Source organism: Enhydra lutris, unplaced genomic scaffold (genome assembly GCF_002288905.1).
Source record: "Enhydra lutris kenyoni isolate GAN:26980312 unplaced genomic scaffold, ASM228890v2 scaffoldscaffold45, whole genome shotgun sequence".
Lineage (NCBI taxonomy): Eukaryota > Metazoa > Chordata > Mammalia > Carnivora > Mustelidae > Enhydra > Enhydra lutris.
In genome coordinates, this window is record NW_019154129.1 from 8,734,099 (window position 1) to 8,753,405 (window position 19,307).

General features: G+C 56.0%; 1 protein-coding gene across 1 annotated transcript in view; it reads right to left on the reverse strand.

Moving 5' to 3' along the window:
• Positions 1–1,198: 1,198 nt before the first annotated feature.
• Positions 1,199–19,307, reverse strand: part of LOC111156046 (4-aminobutyrate aminotransferase) — a 78,851-nt gene continuing 60,742 nt past the window's right edge. The window contains exons 6-16 of the mRNA XM_022516625.1: positions 18,861–18,910; positions 13,024–13,104; positions 12,111–12,203; positions 11,540–11,602; positions 9,354–9,417; positions 8,700–8,848; positions 7,462–7,599; positions 6,515–6,682; positions 5,178–5,324; positions 2,617–2,728; positions 1,199–1,431 (exon numbers count right to left, since the gene is read on the reverse strand). Coding sequence (XP_022372333.1) covers positions 1,310–1,431; positions 2,617–2,728; positions 5,178–5,324; positions 6,515–6,682; positions 7,462–7,599; positions 8,700–8,848; positions 9,354–9,417; positions 11,540–11,602; positions 12,111–12,203; positions 13,024–13,104; positions 18,861–18,910 — 1,187 coding nt within the window. The 3' untranslated portion in view covers positions 1,199–1,309. The remainder of the gene's footprint in view (positions 1,432–2,616; positions 2,729–5,177; positions 5,325–6,514; positions 6,683–7,461; positions 7,600–8,699; positions 8,849–9,353; positions 9,418–11,539; positions 11,603–12,110; positions 12,204–13,023; positions 13,105–18,860; positions 18,911–19,307) is intronic.

Below are 19,307 nucleotides of genomic sequence, written 5' to 3' on the forward strand. Positions count from 1 at the left end.
GCGGCCTCTGAGCCCGCTCACTCAACACCAGTCCGCTGCTGCGGGACAACCAGAGGCTCTTTGTAGGAGCCTCGGAAGTCTGATCGGTTCCAAGACTGTCTCGCCTCCAGAAGAGGCCGCTTGGCCTCCGCTACCGTCCAACTCAGCGTTTAACTCTCATCTGCCTGGTAAGCTACGTCCTCCTCTCTGTCGGGAAAGTCTCTAACCTGGAGTGGCCAGTACAAGGAAACCACCTGGAACCAACAGGCCATCTTTTCTGCATGGTGCTCTGTGCCTGGAGTTTCACGGTGCTACCCTCAGGAAGAAATCTAGCTTAGCAACCAGTTCTCCGTGCCGGAGGGCTTCACACAGCTCTGGCGTCTAGTGAGGGCTGCTCCAAAGGGGAGTAGAGAAAGAGCCCCTGGGGCGAGGGGTCCACGGGTCAGACCCCAGATGTCCAGGGAGACAGGGGGAGGTGGCTCTGCTGCCCAAAGCCCTGGGCTTCCGCTCCCGGGCCACTGGCTTGTGCTTCTGACCTTTTGGCTCCTTCCTGTGCGTCCCCGTGGATGCTCAGGGGACACACTGGGATCCCAGGCCTGGGATCACATTTAACAGAGGGGACAGTGTCGGGGGAATGGAAGGTGGTGAGTAAGAAGTGCCGGTGATGCCACCCAGAGAGTCTCCAAGGCCAAGCCCCTTCAAGGACGGAATTCACAGTTTAGAGGATGCCCAGATACAGTGAGTGGAGCGACCCCTTCCTGCACTGCAAGCTCCAGCCCAATGTTCCAACTGTCCTGCCTTTGTGTCATCTGTCCTGTCCTTTGCTGAACTGTGCATGGGACCTGCTCAGAGCCCCAGGCGGGACGGGAGGGGGAGAGCATGCCCGTCTGCATCAGGCGAGGGGACCCGCATCCTCGATCACGCAATACGGCACTGGAGAGGGACCGGAACCCAGAAGTCCCCGCCACCAGTCCCGGGAGCAGCTGTCATTCCTTTGCCTGGCTTCCAAAGAAACTGTTCGGGTCAAGGTGGGCACATATATGGCCAGGACCCCCATGGCCCTGCCGAAGACGATGTCCAGGGCTCACGCAGACTTTCTGGGCTCAGACCCACGTGTGTCATTGGCTCTGCAGGGAGGAAAATCAAAACCAGCCCCTCCCGCCCATCCCCTCCCCCCGAAGCCACCACAAACATCCCCTCCCCACAAAGAACCCTTCCGTTTACGCATTCGCCTCTTGGTACTTTAAGTGAAAACATGAATTAGGCAAACTAATCAATCTGACAACAGTTGAGATCGGGGCTTTCTCAGAGCGCAGTGGAAATGGCTTCTTTACTTGAAGTCTGCTAAGATGTCGCTGAAAATATTGAGGAACAGGTGCGCGTGGTGATCCCTGAAGACCAGAGTGGGGCGGAATCGGATGGATTTGTCCCCGCAGCCTCCCAACACCACGCCTGAAAGCAGAGGCAGGAGGGGAGTCAGCGGCCTGGGCACAGAGCCGCGCCGTGGCCGCTGGGAGGGGGCTACCTGCAGTGCACCTTCCTTCCATCCAGCTTCTGTCTGTCCTTCCTCCCAGCCTGCCGGCCATTCTCCCTCTCCCTCCCACCTTCCCTTCTACCTCAAATGCCTGCTCTGCAGCCCCCGAACCAGGCCGGCTGAGGCCTGCCTTCCAGAAACTCGTGGTAGAGTCAGGAAGGAAAGAAGCAAACAGGGAAATGACGGAGTGCAGGGAGGCCGGCAGCGGGTGCGAGGGGCAGAGCTGTCACCACGGAGGGTTGGACCTGCTGATTTTAAAGGGCGTCTTCAGCACTGACTAGCTGGGTGTCCTGGTCAAGGTCTCGCAGTGCCCCCGAAACTCAGCTTTCTCTTCTTAAAGAGGAGGCGAGTTACCCCTGCCCCTCAGGAATTCTGGGAGGGAGCAGTGAAGGGGCCGTGTCTATGCTTGACCCATCTTAGGGCCTCCGATCGCACACTCTGACCCCACTGCGCCTCTGCCATGGCTTCCCACAGCTCAGGAAGAAGCTGGGACTCTATAACGGGCTCTGCAGGCCCATGTGACGTGTGCCCCGTGGCCCCTCCTCACACCCGTTCCAGGGGCTTCTCTGTCTCTGTGGGCTCCATCCTGCCTCAGGTAATTGCACACGTCCCTCCCTGTGCCCGAATGCCCTTCCCCACCTTCCCCCGGCCAGCCCCGGCTCCCTGGCTAGACTTAAGGTAAAATGCCTCTTCCTTGAGGAAGCCTCCCCTGATTTCCTGGTCTGACACTCCCCCCACCACTCTTCCATCCTTAGCCCCTTTTCCTCCTTCCTAGGACGCAGAACTGCAACCGATGGTTTACGAAAAGCCGTCTCACGTGTTCCCTGCATGCTAGACTGTGAGCTCCTTGAAGGAAGGGCCCCGATGGTCTAGCTCCTTCATCATCTCAGTTGTCTCCTTTGTTGTGTAACTCACCTTCTCAGTGAATGTCTGTCGAGTGAATGAATAAGGAAATCCCACTGGCCACTGTCCCTTCTTTTCAGAAAGAGCACTCAGACTGTCTTCAGCCCCTCGAACCTTCTGCCACCCTGTGCCCCGCAGTGCACCGTCCCCAGGTGACCTGGATCCCTGATGCAGCCCAGCTTCCAGTCCTGCTCACTTACCTTTGTTTCTGGCCATTAAAATGAGTTTATTCCGTATGGTTTCATCGGGAGTGTCAAAGGAGCAAAAGGTGCCTCGTCCTCTCACTCTGCTGATGAACTGGGGGTACCGTGCCTGCAATGGGGTGGGGGGGGGGAGGCCATGTCAAAGCCCATCACCCGGGCAGCAGCCGGGCCGTCACTGCGGCTTCCCACATGCCCCCCAGGTCTGGCCTTTGGGCCTGTGCAGCTCCAGCAGGACGGCTGCGGGCTTACGAGCTCTGGCTCTGCACACATCCAGTCCCGAGTCCAAAACCCGCTTTGCCTCTCTCTCCTGAAGCACCCTGTAAGTGGCCCGTGCCTCAGTTTCCTCTTCTATAAACTGAAGGATGTAAATGCTCTTGTCCCCCATGGGCCGTGGTGGGAATTTAGTGACACAAGATTGGCACTCAGCAGGTGCTCAGGGGATGTCAGGCATCCTTATCAGAACTTCCAGAAAAGCTGTGATTCTGGTAGGAGAGGAAGCTCACTTCATTCCAGGCTCTGAAACTGGGTGCTGGGTTGAACGGTGCTCCCCTCCCCAAAGTCACGTCCACCTGGAACCTGTGAATGGGACCTCACTTTGGAGTAGAGTATTTGCTGGTGCAGTTAGTTAAGAAGAGATCACACTGGATTGGGGGGCCCTAACTCCAGGGATCGGCCTCCTTACAGGAGGGAGATCTGGACAGAGACGTGGGCAACAACAGAGGCGGGAAGAACAGAGGCAGAGGCCGGAATGTGCACCCACAAGCCAGAGGATGCCCAGGATTGCCGGGCGCCACCAGAAGCCGGGAGAGGTGTGGGGTGGATGCCCCTTCTGCGCCTCCGGAAAGAATCACTACATGTGCTGCTGTCTTACAAGTTTCAGACTTCTGGTCTCCAGAACGATAAGAGAACCAGTTCTTGTTTTAAACCACCCAGCTTGTGGCCATTTGTTCCAGCAGTCCGAGGAAGCTCCGTAGTCACTGGGCACAGAAGACCTCGGTTCTTCCCCACTGCATCGTGGGGAAGGACAATCAACAGGGCGTGTGTGACCGCAAATAATCTCAGGGCAGGGGCACCTGGTGGCTCTGTCAGTTAAGCATCCGACTCTTGGTTTGAGCTCAGGCCATGATCCCAGGGTCGTGGGATCGATTCTCCCTAACCCTCTGCCCCACCACCCCGCATGTGTGCGCTCACGCTCTCTCTTTCTCCCTGTCAAATAAATGAGTAAATAAATAAATGTTAAAAAAACATAATCTCAGGGCAGTGGGGCAGAGCCGAGGGGCAAGTGTCATCTCATTGGTGGAAAGTGGAGATAAAGCCACGTTCTGGTGTTAATAAGGGCCCACACGGGTGCCAGGCACTTACATGCATGGTCCACCGGCGGAGGAGGGCCCAGTGGGTCTCCACAGGTGGGGAAACTGAGGCTCGGAAGTCCCTGCAGCACTTCCTCTGCTTGTTCAGGCACCTGCTGACTGGCTGGAGGGTCTCAGCTGCTCTAACAACCACACTTTACCCCTTGAGCGTCTGGGCCACTTGGGTACCCCTAGAACATGGACTTTGAAGTCCGCCAGCATCACGTTCCAGCCCCACGGGTGTCATATGGAAGCTGTCTCACTTTGGACAAGCCAACAGACCCTCCATGCCTCAGTTCCCTCACCTGTAAAACTGGGGTAGTAATGGTGGCTACACTCACCGCTGCTGGACTTCACCCCGCGGGTGTCTAAGAGCCCCTGTTCCAGGCCCGGGCACGCAGCAGGCGCTCAATAATGCAGGCTGTTACCACAACTGACCGACCCTCCTCCCCACCCCCCTTGCCATCGCGCCTTGGTGGTTCTGCTCACATCACAGGCAACTGGACCCTCCAGCTCCCAGCGGAAGGGCTCTTTGTGACCGTCAACTGGGGAGGGTCAGCTGACCTCCAGCTCCTGAGCGGGCTCTGCTCCCACTGGCCCCGCCCCATCTGGGAGAGTCCCGTGCACGTGTGTGCGCGTGTGCGCGCTAAGTGGGGGGAGGGTGTCGGGCAGGGAGCATGACAAAAAGGCAAGCAATGATAACCGAGAGCTGTGTCGTCCCACGCGGCAGCCACGTGTGGCCTGAGATGTGGCAAGTGCAAGTGGAGACTCACTGTCCGTGGAAGGTCTGGGCCGGGTTTCCAAGTCTTAGAGAATACAACATCCCACAGTGGCAGTTTTCTGTACTGACCGCAGGCCGAAGTCATCGTGCGGACGTGATGGGTTAAGTAAGACACATTATTGCTAACTTTGCCTCCTTCCTTTTTACTGTCCGTCTGCTTACTAGAACGTTTAAAATCACTTCTGTGGCTTGTCCCGTTAGTGCTACTGTGGAGTGGTACGTGTGAGAGGAAGTAGCAACAAGGGACGAGGTGACGTGTCGGGGGGAGTGTGAGTGGGGTGTGTTTGTGAGGCTTCCCAGAGGACGGATGCCTGAACTTAAGAGAGCCAGGGATGGGGAGTGGGGGAGGGACGGACCCTACAGAAACAGAGAGCTCGGATGGTGCCCTGGAGGGTGGGGAGCCATGGACGGGGGAGCGTGAGGGGTACCTGGAGGTCCAGCAGCCCCGTGAGCAGGGCCTTCCCAGCATGTGCTGCGTTGTTCAGCAGGTCCTCCCGCTTGATGATGTTGATGACCTCGGCCAGCAGCAGGTTCTTGGACGGGTCCCCCAGCCAGGTGTTGAAGATCCGGTATGGCTGGAACGAGGCCCAGGGTGTTGGAAGGGTTCATACACAGGCACACCCTGGAGGGGCCCCACTTCCTTCAGACACGTGTCCATCTTGGGAGGAGAGAAACTAGACCAACGAGCATCTACCAAGGCTCGGGAGGGTAACGCACGTCATCTCACTGAAACAGCTGCTACTGTTAGGGAGACCAAGTCGGTCCATGCCCTAGACAATCCCTCAGTCCTGGGGCAACCATGACAGTTGGCCCTTAACTACTATAATCCTCATTTTCTAGAAGAGGAGCCAAGGTTCTGAAAGGTTAAGTGATTTATCCTGGAAAATACAGGTGGGGAGTCAGGAGTGGATTGGTGGCAGTCTGACTTACAATGATCACCGATTTATTCCTCCATGAATTATTCAGGTGTTAGTGCGGCTAACTAAAACACACTTCCTAGCCTCCCTTGGAGACAGGAGTGGACATGTGACCAGATCTTAGTCAAAGTGTTAGAAACAGAAATGTTGTGGGATTTCTGGGAAGGCTGCTTTAAGACAAGAAGGGGGCCACTTTGTCCTTTTCTCCTTTTTCCTTTACTGCCTAGAACTGTTATGTGATGGCTGGAGCTCCAGCAGTGATTTTGGATCATGAGGCAATCTTGAGGGTGGAAAGCACATGCAGGAATAGTGGAAGAAAAGATCCCGGGCCCCTGATGACTGTGTGTGTGTGTATGTGTGTATGTATGTATGTATGAGAACCCCTATGTATATCTGGTAGTACAGTGTACTGGTTTAGAGCATGGGCTCCTCATTTGAATCCTGGCTTTGTCACTTAACAGGCTGTGTGACCTTGGACAGTTTAATTAACCTCTCCATGCCTGATTTTTCGTTGGCAAAATAGGAGAGAAAAATAACACCTACTCGGTTAGATTGTTTTAAGGATTAAAAGGACATGAGAAGTGCTTAGAATGGGGCCAGGCACAGAGCACATGCTCAGTTCAAAGCAGTGGCTATTAACAACATTATCGGCTATTAACAACGGAGATCAGGAGACTGACAGTGGGCTGTGAGGAAGTTGCCCCGCACAGAGCTGGGTGATCATAACCACTGGTTAATTACACTGGTAAGAAGTGGGTGTCAGGGGCCCTATGTGACCTGGTAGGTGTCCACTCAGCTCCTGGTTTGGAGAAAGGAGTGGCGGGGAGCCAGGGTGGGTGGCTACTCACAGCATTGGGCCTGAACTCCTCCTTGTGGAAGAAGCCCCCAGTCATCATCTTCTTGCTGAAGGTCATCACGTCTGCAGGGTCGGCCAAGCCCCAGTGCTCGTGGGCCCAGAACTTGCCTGTGCAGCCCCCTCCCGTCTGGACCTCGTCCACCAAGAAGGCACAGCCGTGCTGGCAGAGATGGGAGAGAAGGAACAAATCAACACCCACCACGTTGACCAGCATCCATCCAGCCACAGACGCACCGCTTTCTGCTGTGTGAACCAGGCCCCCGCTCCTGGGCCAGGCAGGTGCATTGGAGCTGGACCTGAACCTGTCCTCAGACTGTTGAGCTAGAACAGGACCGTAACATCGAGTACGCCCTGAACCCACTCCCAGTGACACTGGATTCAGCTTCAGGCCCCAAGTGAGTCAGCGGACTTCCTCCGCGGGCTGGTGGTCCCAGCAGAAAGGTCCAGTCCTGCCTCCCAAGCTCCAGCTGTCCTGTTTGCCGGTTCCACTCACCAGCCCGACCGCCGGTTACTGTGTACGTGTTTAGAGCAGCTCCTGTCTTACTGGCTGGATGTGCCAGTTGCACATGCACGAGGTATTAAAGTAAACACGGGATATTAGTCTAGAGTCTGCTCGCTTCGCGTCTATGGAGTGTGGATCACATTGGGCTGAGAGATGAGGTGGGGTCTGTAGAGAGAACAGGAGGCTGAGGCCTTCCCAGGCATCCCTGGATTGGGCAAGTCCCTGACTAACGTGGCACGGTGGAGGCTGGTTCTGCAGTGAGATTTTAGGGACAAACTCCCAACCTAGCCCCTGCCTCCAATGCCCCTACCTGCGAGGCCGCCAGGCAGCCTCAGACCATCTGGACATGCTCGAGGCCTCCAGAGCTAACCTTTTGCTCTGGAAAACCAGCTGGAGAGGGCCCATGGCCCCGACCAGCCCCCACCCCATGCACTGACCTTCCTGGAGATGTCTCTCAGCTTCCGGAAGAAGTCGTCAGACGCGTGGTTGTCTCCGCCCTCTGACTGGATGGGCTCCACGATGATCCCCGCCACCGTCTTCTTCTTTTTCCGGTATTTCACAATCAGATCCTCTACCTGCATTCCCAACAATGGTTGCCTAGTAGGGCAACCTCCTAGGATGGGCAGGTGGTCTCCCCTTCCCCCCGAAGTGATGCCAGACACGTGTTCATGTGTACTTCCGGCGAAGATGGCAGCAGCCATTCAGAGCCGCTCGTGTGGGCGGGGATGCGCCCTACTTGGGCCTGGTGCTAGCACCTGCGGGGCAGAAACTAAGGACTCGGGCCACAGAGGGACTGAATGAGACCACCCAGCACAGGCCCGACACATGGGAAGGAGTTGCTGCCCCCGCCGCAAGTACGATGCTACGGCCACTGTATCGTCGGCGTGATACTGGTAGGAGAGTCCTTTCTGTGCAGAATCTCAGATACAAATTTGTTTAAAAAAACGGTGATTTCTAAAAAAACTGCCATTACCTATGTAGCCAAATATTTCTGTGGCATGGGGCTGTACTAGACTCCATTCCCGTCTCTTTTCTTTACTACAAAGTACCCAGCACCTAGCACCTCGCTTCACACGCAGTCCGTGTTAATTATTAAATGATCGAAAAGGATGACACGTCTAAGGGGCAAAGCTGCCTCAAACCAGCCTCATTTGAGCTCAGATTTCAAGCATGAAGACTTTCCAGTGTCTTTTTCCCAGCAAAGACTCCTTCCAGAGTCTAACACGGAACCTAATACGCAGAACAGATCGAAGGGGGGCTGCTGGTTACGGCAGAGGCGCAGCATCAGGGCTGTCCGTCCTCAGTCCCTCCTCCACCCCTCGCTGCAACCCCAGAGCAGCGCTAGGACTTGAGAGCGGGTTGAAAAGCGGTAGACAACAGGGTCCTAGGCATCCACTTTTTCCATGGGCTGCCCCGTATCCTCATAAAGCTTCTCTTGTTCCCGAGTCAGTGAAGCTTACCCCCAAAGAAACTTAAATGGTACCAGAAATCAGTACCGGAAACAGGGTGATGGATGCCAGGAGGCAAAATCAAGGTGTCCCGTTCCTTTTCCCGGTGCGGAACATGTGGGACACAAGGCCTCTCTGTCCCCACGTCCCTCCCAGGGACCGCCACGCAGGTCCCAGACAAACTCTGCATGCCCCTCCCCGAGGGGAAGGAGATGGGGCAGTGTTACCTCTTCGAGACAGCGGGCTTCTTCCTGCTGGTTCTCTTTCACAAAATCTTCCAAAGGGTATTTCAGCCGTGGGAACGGTGCAATGGGCCAGTCGAAGGAAGGGATGTCGATCTTGTGAATAGCTTTGGAGTGCGTGGTCGCTAAGCATCCTAGGCCAGCAAAACACAAGGCGGTTGGGCTTGGGGAAGGAGGAGGAACAGTCTTCGAAAAAGCAGATCACGGGCAATTCAGGCCGTGTCTTCCAACCCCCAGGGAGGCCTGCTGCCTGGAGTTCCTGTGGTACCCTGATGCTGAAGCAGAACCTGTGTGTGTGTGTGTGTGTGTGTGTGTGTGTGTGTGTGTGTGTGTGTGTGTGCGCATGCACGTTTTCCTTCCTGATTCACTGCAGATTCAGCACAGGCTTTGAAGGCACAGAGTCAGGGTTTGAATCCCGGCTATGCCACTGTCGGGCCCTGGCATGTTCCTTCCTTGCCAGGCCCTGATCTCCACATCTGCAAAGTGGGACTAACAGGCCCCGCTCTGCAGAGAACAGCATGGAGTTGGTGAGATGCTACGTGAAAACGGCCAAGGTGGGATCTAAGGCGACTGTCACTGTGGCTGCGGCTGTTAATCGTAGTCTCATTGACACCAGGGGCTCACACGGGCCCTCCTTACCCATGGTCCTCCCGTGGAACGCGCCCATGAACGAGAGGATGCTGTACTCGGGGCAGCCGGGGGCCTAGGACCAGAAAACAGTGGTGGTCAGTCACAGTCTTAGGGCGGGGGATCGTACTGTTGACCCCGCGCGCCCAGAAGAACACACATGTCTATCAGAAGAACCCGAGTCCGCTCTCAGGACCAAGTGAAGACTGAGTGCCGAGGTCTACACCTGGCCCACAGACATTCAAGTGAAAATGTTTTCAATCAAGAGATTTCATGTAACTACCTAAACTTCTGGCTTCTTACAAGTTCTGCATCGTTTGGGCCCATTTTCCTCCCGTGGCCACAGCAGGTGGCTAAGGCCTAAAGGCTGGGCGGACACGTTGCCCCAGGGCCCACCACCTGTTTAGGCTGCTGGGGCTTATGAGTTTTGAGCTCATACTGTGACCAGACTGCTCTGGCATCCACTGCTCTGGTGGGCCGGACATCTCCCAGGATACAAGGCTGGGCAGAGCATCTCACTGCAAGTCTCTGGGCCTTTGGAAGGGGTCTGTGGGCTGGGGCCAGAGTGGCAGCCTCTTCCTATGAGGAGGCTGCCCCGTGCTCAGGAGGGACGCAGGAACTCCCATGCGGATGGCACAGTGGCCTCATTTCCAACCAGGCCAGACGCATTTCCAGCTGCTTTAGGCAGACTACTGGGAACCCAGAGTTGCTGGGAGGCTCACATCACATTTTCTCGGGCTGGCTGATCTCCACGGGGTCCCTGACAGCCCCGGGGAAGAGCACTAACCCTCCTTCCCTGTTCCCCAAACTCTGGAATACCCTTCCTGTCACTCTCCTTAATTGTCCCCTGATGCCGCCACTAAACATGAGCAACGGGACCTACAACTGTGACGGAACAGGATGTCCATGGGGGTCAGGTGAGAAGCGGGGGGAGGCACGACCCACTGTTTATTATAAAGGCGGCCAGAAGGAGAAAGGAAGTGCTTAAGTTTATGGAGGTTTGTGTGAACACAGAGAAAGAGGTGGATTAGGGGAGGAAAATTTAAGGAAGCATGAAAAGAAATTAAAAACAATCTTACCACCCAGAGGCAACCCACTGTAAACATATTAGCAGGATTTCTCCCAGTAATCTCCTGTGCATTTACTTACATGGCTGACAGCACAGGGTCTGTGCAATTTACCTTCCACTGTTCTCACTAAATTACAGCAAGTGTGTCTCCCGGCCGAGAGAAACCCTTTGTGACTGTTTCTGCAGAATCTTGTGGACGTATGCAGGGGATCATTGAATTCAGTGGCTCCTGTTTTTTTTCGTTTTTTGTTTTTTGTAAGAGCAGCAGACTCTTCTGTCTAAGTCACTGAATGGGGGAGGACAGGCCTACTCTGGTTGAAGCTGGCTGGGAGCTTGCGACGTACCCCCCTGGTTTTCCCTGTGCCCCTATGCTCACCCCTCACCTCCGACACTTGCCTCCTTGGCACCTCTGTGGACCACTAGGGTTCCATTCCCCTTTCCCCATCTATATAGCTGGTTCTCAATCTCTCCTGGTTATCAAGACTATAACCTCCAATGGGGTGAACTCTCTTGTATGTGCCTCTGTGCTGACATTTTGGATGATTCTGGTGAGTATATTAAAGGTTCCTCAGACAGTCCAATTCTGTCCTGGGAAACTGATGCGTGCCGGTCAGGAAGGGCGCCATTCAGTCTTGACACCAAAGGAATGGACCAGGGAGTGGGAATGCTTGGGAACCCCTTGGTAGGGATGTGATGTCTGTGTCCCTCCCAAATATCCATGTGGAAACCTTCACCCCACCTCCCCGAAATGTGATGGTGTTTGGAGGAAGGACCTCTGGGAGGTGATCAGGATCGGATGAGATCATAGGGTTGGGCCCTGGTGATGGGGTCGGTGCCCTTAGAGGAAGAGATCCCAGAGTGCCTGCTCTCTCCTGGACGTGTGAGGACATGGTGAGAAGGCACCGTCCACAGGCCATGCAGAGGGCCAGCCCAGGGAATGGAACCGACCTTGACCTTGGACTCCAGCCTCCTGAACTGTGGGCACACACTCTGTTGTGTAAGCTACCTAGTCTGTGTGTGGGATTCTGTTACAGGTGCCGAGCTGCGTGGGATGCCTCCTCCCCGAGAGGGCCAGGGTGTGTGAGCCGCACGGGCCGGAGGGCGGGGCAGAAGGGCGCGCTGTGCTCACCTGGTTAATCATGCACGTCTCCAGCTCCTCTTTGGAGAAACCCGTCTGACCCCTCTCCTTGCTCTGACAACACACAACAGACGAAATCTCAGAGACTCTCCGGGGAAGGAGGGCCTTCCCCGTTGTACGCAGACCCACGTTCGGTCGGGTCCCTAGTGAGCACTTTCTCCCGGCTGATCACATACGCTGACTGGTCCCTCTGCACTAGGGTGCGAGACTGTGCATTGAGCTTGCAGCAGCACGAGGGGCGGAGCATACAGGAGCGTCACTGTGCTGCCAGCAACGCTGGAGAGCTGCTGAGATGGGGTATGGGATGCGAAGGAAAACCAGTGTGGTGACATCGGGTAAGTTGGTCTCCCCACCCCCCGACCCCCGCGGGATGCTTGGGAAGCCCTGTCCAGGCAGTGGCCCTCTCCGGATTTTAACCGTGGGCACTGGCGGTCAGTACTCCGGCCAGGTGGGAGGCACAGGTGGACAAGGGGTGAGTGTGTGGCTGGAGACTGGGGAGCCTGTGTGTGCACGCGTGGGTGTGCATGCACGCGCGTGCAAGTGCTCATGCCCCAAACCTCACCCGGTACCACATGAAGATTGTCTTAAAGGCATTTTCGTTGGAGCAGGAGCCGCAGGACATGGTGATAAGCTGGGACATCCCTTTGGGAGCCACCTGCAGGGAGAGAAACAGTTGTGGCCTTGGCTCCAGAGATTCCCACTGGCCCTAGCTGGTGCTGAGCCTCCGCAGGGGCCCACGCTGGGCACTGGGGGCCGTGGGGTGCTGGGAGGGATCCAGGAATGTCCCAAGCTTAGCAGGACTGGGAGAAAGGGAACAGGAAAGCCTGGAAGCTGGAGGGCAGGGAGGAAAAAGCCACAAAGAAAAGCCCAGATCAGCCTGCCCAGTGCACCCGCCATCCCCTTAGATGCCCACATTTTATAAGTGGGAAGCTGAGGTTCAGAATGACTTTAATTGGGGCACCTGGGTAGCTCAGTAGGTTAAGCCTCTGCCTTCGGCTCAGGTCATGATCTCAGGGTCCTGGGATCGAGCCCTGCATCAGGCTCTCTGCTCAGTGGAGAGCCTGCTTCTCCCCTCTCTCTCCCTGCTTGTGGTCTCTCTCTCTGTGTGTCAAATAAATAAATAAAATCTTTAAAAAAAAAAGAATGACTTTAATTGTTGAAACTACTAAAACTGAAATGTCAGGGAGGGTGAATAACGTGCAAAACTCTGGACAAATGTTAATTCCCCCGCTTCCTTTTTCAGGCACACACAAGGGATCCCTTCTTTTCTTTAAAAGGAAAATTGAAAACGCTCCTCATGAGAAAAACCAGCATCAGAGCAAGACTGAAGTAGACACACCCCATCCTCAAAGGGGGTGGCTCTCGATCCTTTCCTCCCGCTGCTGGTACCCCCTGAAAGAGATGGAACCGCCCCCCAGCGGGGCTGGAAGCCAGAGGCAGGTCCCAGCAGGGGTGGGCAGTTCCCGGGAACTCACCGAGAGCAAGGACTCCCGCAGCTTCTCCACGAAGTTCTCCGGAGGAAGGATTCCAAGGGCAGGTCTGTTGATGAATGTGCTCTGCAAAAAGGCAGGAGACAGCCAGTGACTTCTCAGCCCTGACCCTGCTCCCTGCCGACCCGAGACCAGCTGAGAGCTTCTCACAGCGGGTGTGCTTGGATCGGTGTTCGCTAGGTGCTGGGAACGGCCCACTTCTGGAGAAATCCACTAGGATCGCTTGAGGTGTAAAAAGATACCGTCATATTTCCTGGTTGTAATACTGCACTGTAGTTCTAGAAGATGCCACCATTGGGGGAAGCCGGGAGGAGGTACACTGCATACTATTTTTTGCTAACTTCCTGTGAATTATAATTAAATCACAATTTTATAATTAACTATCATTATGATTTTTAAAACCCACCCATCATCATGGCTAAAAAACAGAGTGGACACTAGCGAGTACTGGGCAAGGGTGCAGAGCCACTAGGACCCTCATTCACAGCTGGTGGGAATGTACCTGGGTGCAGCCACCTTCGGAGGCAGCGTGGCCCCTTCCTACAATGCTGAAAACACACGCGCGCCATCAACCGGCAGCCCCTCCTCGGTATTTACCTAAGTGAAACGAAAGTGCACGTCCACACGAAGACGTGAGCATATGTGCATGTGTTCGGTGGCTTTTATGTTTATTTGCCAAACCTGGAAAGGACCGACACGTCCCTCGGCTGCGGTAGGGAAAGTCGAGTGATACCTGCACGCCATGGGAATCCGCTCAGCCCTAGAAGGAACCATCTACCGACACGCGCCCTAACACGGGGGGACACGGAAGAGTCTCAAAGTGACCGTGCTGAGCGAGAGATCCCAGAATCAGGGAGGTACGCACCGCATGGTCCCCTCCATAGGACATTCTGGAAAAGGCAAAACCAGGGGGATACACGGCAGCACGCGGTTACCAGGGGCTGGGGCGGGACGGACTGCACATGGACTGGGGAAGTATCTGGGCACCAAAGTGTCCTGTGTCTGGACTTTTAAATTCTCTTAAAACAGCCTCTGGTCTAAGGGACAGTCGCACACTCAGGGGGCTGCCTTCTGGAAGAGAACCAGCCCCTCTCTGCCTGATGGCTTCGAAACACAGGTGTGCCCACCAGCTGCCATGCAATGCGGTTGGAGACACATGCCAGGGCAAGGGTCCCAAATCTCCCCACAAGCTGGTCTGCAGAGACTTGCTTTAAAGTGAGGATAAAGGAGGGCATTTAATTCTGGAAAGACGCCAACCATGGGAGAAGTTTCGATCACGCGGGACGAGGCTGTGTGCTCGGATGGAGGAAGCCTAGAGCCCGCTCCCCCTGGAAGTCCAGAGTGCCCCGGGCAGGGGTGGGGAAGGGTCCAGGGAGGGCCTGCACAATGGGGAAACAGCAAGGTTGCCAGGAGGTGGATTTGGGTTTTGAAAAGGGATTGGGCTAAGTGCAATGTGGCATCCTGGATGGGATCCTGGAAGCAAAATAGGGACATTATTGGGGAAAGCAGGGGACTCTGAACGAGGTCCGCACTACATAACGTGCCCATGTTAATTTCTTCATTTGATGTGGTGCTGCAGGGAGGGAGGGAGGTGTTGGCCCTGGGAGAACGCGGTGAAAGGCAGGTGAGCGCTGTCTCCACCTCGTCTGTACATCTGAAGCTAGTGTGCGGTCGCATCGCCTAGTTAAAAGCGGGGGGAATGACGGGGCCTGGGGACTCTCAGGTTCCTCTCTCAGACATCATCAGTGCCATAATCTCAGTGCGAATCCGCATGGCACCATCGCTGGAGAGGGAGGCCTCCTGGTGGCCTCAGGATTCAGCCTGGACTGCCAGAAATAGGGGCAGATTCCATTATTAATTTTTTTCCTGTTATTTTTTCTGCTTTGTGACCATGTGGGTGAGTCTAGGGCAAGTAGCAGGGGATGTTAACCCTCCTCACTGTAGGGTTGGGAAAACTGAGGACCAGAGGGGTCAAGCAACCTGCTGCAAATCACACAGACAGGAAGGGGCAGAAGCACGACTCAGATCAGGCTTCCATCCTTTGCCAGAAACTGCAGGCAGACTCCACCCCAAAATGTTAATACAGGATACAAGTTTGCCTGGCGCAACCCAGAGACCTGGGCTGGCTTGTAATGCCCTTTGAGGGGCATTTTCTTTTAGCTCTGAGCTGTTCATGGGGCTCCTAAGAAATCAAGCACATGGTGAGATCAGGGTTGAGGCGAGCTGCCGTGGCTGGTAGTGGGGGGAGTGGCTCACGGAGGGGACAGCCGCGCTGCCTGGCAGCTTGACTGCCTATCTGGGACCAGGGAGGATGTGGGGGTGGTGTTCTTGTTCAACAAAGCGTGACATTAAGAACAGAAGATTATCTGGGACACTGGGTAGCAGAATCAAATGAAGATAGGTTTCTAGAACCTTGCCGTCTGACTCAGCGGTCATAAGTGCGGTGTGAACAGAATGGGCTTTGGTTTAAGCGGCTGTGCAACCTGAGGCACAGGCTAAACCTCTCTGGTCTTCAGAGTCCTTATCCACCTTGGTGCCTGCAAGGGGCCAGTGAGACTGCTGAGCGTGCGATGCGGCAGCAGCTCAGTCGAGATGACCCGTCACGCAGACAGGCCCGGGGGTCACGGCGGAGGGATGGGTCTGCGCTGAGCAGCTCAGCACTCCCAGGTGTCGCTTCGATCACTCAGTGCAATGACTGTGCACTGACCATGGCCATGGTGATGTAGAAGTTGGAACTGGAACCCAGAAAGTGGATCCAGAGGCCACGGCTTTGTTTTCTGCTGCCACATGAAGTAATGATACTGGAATTTGAGGGTGATGTGGTTAGGGTACAAAGGGGTGGATTGGCCCCTTCGTAGGACTTCAACGACCTGGTAGGAACCTGCCCTTGACGGGCAAAGGAGCATAGTCACCAGCTGAGTGCATCTGCAGTCAAGAACTTGAAGACCCAGCATGTCAGCCAGTGGCCCCCCACCCTGGTGCCCCAGGTGTCCCCCCTGCTTCGCCACCCAGGCTGAGCCGATGGCAGTTGCCACTTCTCTAAGACTGTGCCAGGGGCTCCTTTCACTTGGCCGAACCCAGACTTCTGCAGGGCAATGTCAGCACAGACTGAGGTCCAGACGGACGCAGACCGGGACCTCACCAGCACCCAGAACAGCGCCCAGCATGCAGGAGGGATTCAATCCGTAACCGATGATTGAACAAAAGTCAAGAAATAAGGCTGAAGACGCAGGAGTCAGACCACCAAGGGCTTGCATCTGAAGTAAGGGAACCGGGGGGTGTGGGTAAGAGTTCAGTGCAGGGCACAGCTTGGAGGAGGTGAGCGTGGGCCTGCTGGGGTGGGGGGCTGGTGGCGAGGGGCTGCTGGGGACATGCAAGGCCGGGGTTGGCCCTGACAGGGTGAGGGGTGAGACGCAAGAAATAGGCGGAAGGAAGGGAGGACGAAGCCAAGTCCCCGGTTCCCGGCAGAGATGGGTGGGGGCAGGGCATCCCCCGAAATCACGTGTTTTCAGGGATGATTCTGCCTCCGGAGGCAGCTGACACCGCAAATGTGTGTGACATGTTTGTTGACACATTTTCTTCAGCACCAACTGCCGAGGCATCTGGGATCTGCACAACGTTTCGAAACAAAGCCAGGCTTTGACTGTAAACATCCCCATGGAGCCTCCCAAACGGGCTGGCCAGGCACCTTCCGGGGCCCCAGAGCTTGGCCATAAGCAGGGGTGGACATGTCCCGGAGCCCCTGCCTGCGGGGCAGAGCCATCTCTAAGGGGGGACATGCATTTCCTTCCTGTTACCTTCAACTCTGGGTTAAAAGAGACAAGACCTCAAGCCCCGGGAGTCGGTTCCCAACGCACCTGCCCCCCCTCCTCCTGGCCTGGCTTAGATCTCTCTTTGGAAGTCACACTGCCCGTGTCACTGAGCAGAGCAAAAGCCGTGCAGGGACACTGGGTGTGGGTGAGGACTTGCAGCAACCGGAACTCACACGCCGCTGTTGGGAGGGACGGGCCGGCGCAGGGCCACGCCAGCGGTGGCCGGCCGCGAGGCAAACGTGCTCCAATGTTCCCGGCTTCTTTGGGGGGAACGATCCGGCGGCCCAGCAGCCGTAGGACGGCCTGTTCATTGCAGCGGACGCACACGGGGGACGGCAATAAAACCCTGGACACGGCCGACCTGTGGCTACACACAAGGACGGACCCGCAGCCGGACTTGGAGGGAAACAAGTCAGGCACGATAAAGACACACACTGCAAGACCCCACGTACGTGGCCGTACAGAGTGCAGAGGCGCACCTGTGCTGTTAGACGGGAGGGGACAGCGTCCGGCCGGGGCATGCTGCGGGGGCAGTTGCATGTCACACGTTCTCAGCGGGGGTGGGAAACCTCCTCCCCCGGGCACGAGGAAAGCACAGACGTCTGCACGGTACAGGGAAGCCTGCGGCAGGGGTATCGTAGGTGCTACCTTGGCCTCCAAGACGATGCCACACCCTCCTCCCATCCCGCAGCAGGAAGGCATCATGCGGCAAAAGGGACTTTGCAGACGTGATTAAGGTTCTGGATCTGCTTAGATAGGGAGATCGTTCTGGATTTTCCAGGCGGGCTAAATGCAACCACATGCCCTTTGTTAAGAGCAGAAACAGAAGGTAAGCAGAGAGAACTGGCCCGGCCATGGCTGGGTTGAGGACAGAAGGGCTGCACGAAAGTCACAAGAATGAGGTACCAACAACCCGAAGGAGCAAAAGCAGATCCTGCCCCCCAGCCCCCAGCTAAGAGCTGATGTCTGCTTTGTGAGGCCCTAGCTGAGCCCGCCAGATTCCAGGCCCACGAAATCTGTGCCACAACACACAGGTGTTGTTGTCAGCCTTGAAGCTGGTGGTAACTGGCCACAGCAGCAATAGGCAACGTGGTGGCATTCTCACTGGACCACGGCGGGAACAATTAAGAAGATAATCTGGGGCGCCTCTACCCGCCGGGGCCCACATGGCAGTGTCTGTGGGCACGTTTGGTTCTCACAGCTGAAGACAGGGACGCTCCTGGCATGGAGTGGGGGAGGCCGGCAGTGTCTCTGAACGTCCTACGGTGCCCAGGACAGCCTCCCGGCAGAAAAGTGCCTCTCCAGCCAGCACCGGTGCTGAGACTGACATCCGGCATGCGCAGTCCCTAAGTCTGCATGCTGTCAGGTCCCTGCGGCTGGGCTCTGGCCACCTGTCCTCTTTCACTCCTCGTCCTCATAGCTGCTCTCCCTCCCACCCCCTTCTCCCTGCGGGGGCCCTGGTGGCACCTGCTTCTCTTTCAGTCACTTCCCTGGAAGGCTTCCCTGACCCACAGCCCCCTCAATCCCTGAAAAGCCCAGGCCCTGTGGATTTTTTCCCCAGCATCTCCTCCAGCTGTGCAACCTTGGACAAATACTTAACCTCTCTGTGCCTCAGTGTCCTCATCCGTAGGATGGGGATGACAGCGGGCCCTGCCTCATAGACTTGTCAACACTGCAGCTGTGAAGTGCTGAACGCAGTGTTTGGCACACATTTCACACTCGAGAAATGTCGACCACTGTTGCCAGCATCATCGTTTCATGCCGACACGGTACTGCTTGCCTGGTTCTGTGGCACTTAATATGGACGCAATCCAACGCTTATGTGGGAGCGGGGCTCTGTGGTTTCGCTCACCAAGGCATTTCAGGTGCCTAGCGTACAGTATATACTCAATAAATATTTGTGGAATGAATGAATGAATGAAGGATGAATGAATGCATGGGCTGTTTCCAAAGGAAGGCTGCCCAGTGACACTCAGGATCACCACGAACACTGCGTCACCGGGGACTCACCGCGTTTTGAGGTTGTTGGATCAGCTTCAGGAGAGCAGGGTGGCTGTAGCCTGGGGAGAGAGGGCACAGTTGGAGTCCTGGTTGGAGGCCTGCACGGTGCCCAGGGTCCCCGGGGCCCCCTCACAGCCACCCCCACTTCCTTTCCAACCTGCCACTCCCTTCACAAAGGGCCTTGTTGTCCCTGGCAGACAAGATCCATTCCTGGGGCCCTCCCAGATCTCTGGGCTCAGGATCACTTGGGTTGCTGCCAGAGATCTTTCCAAATTCTTTAGCTGATCCTGAGGCTCGGGTCTGAGCCCTACTGGGCTAGTCACACAGATGGGACAATGAATGCAAGGTGAAGACCCAATTCAGCACCAGGGCTGGGAGTGGTCCCCCAGGCCAGTGTGACAAACTGCAGACGCAGTGCTCACCTCCCTCCCCGGGGCCACTGGGTTCCAGTCACAA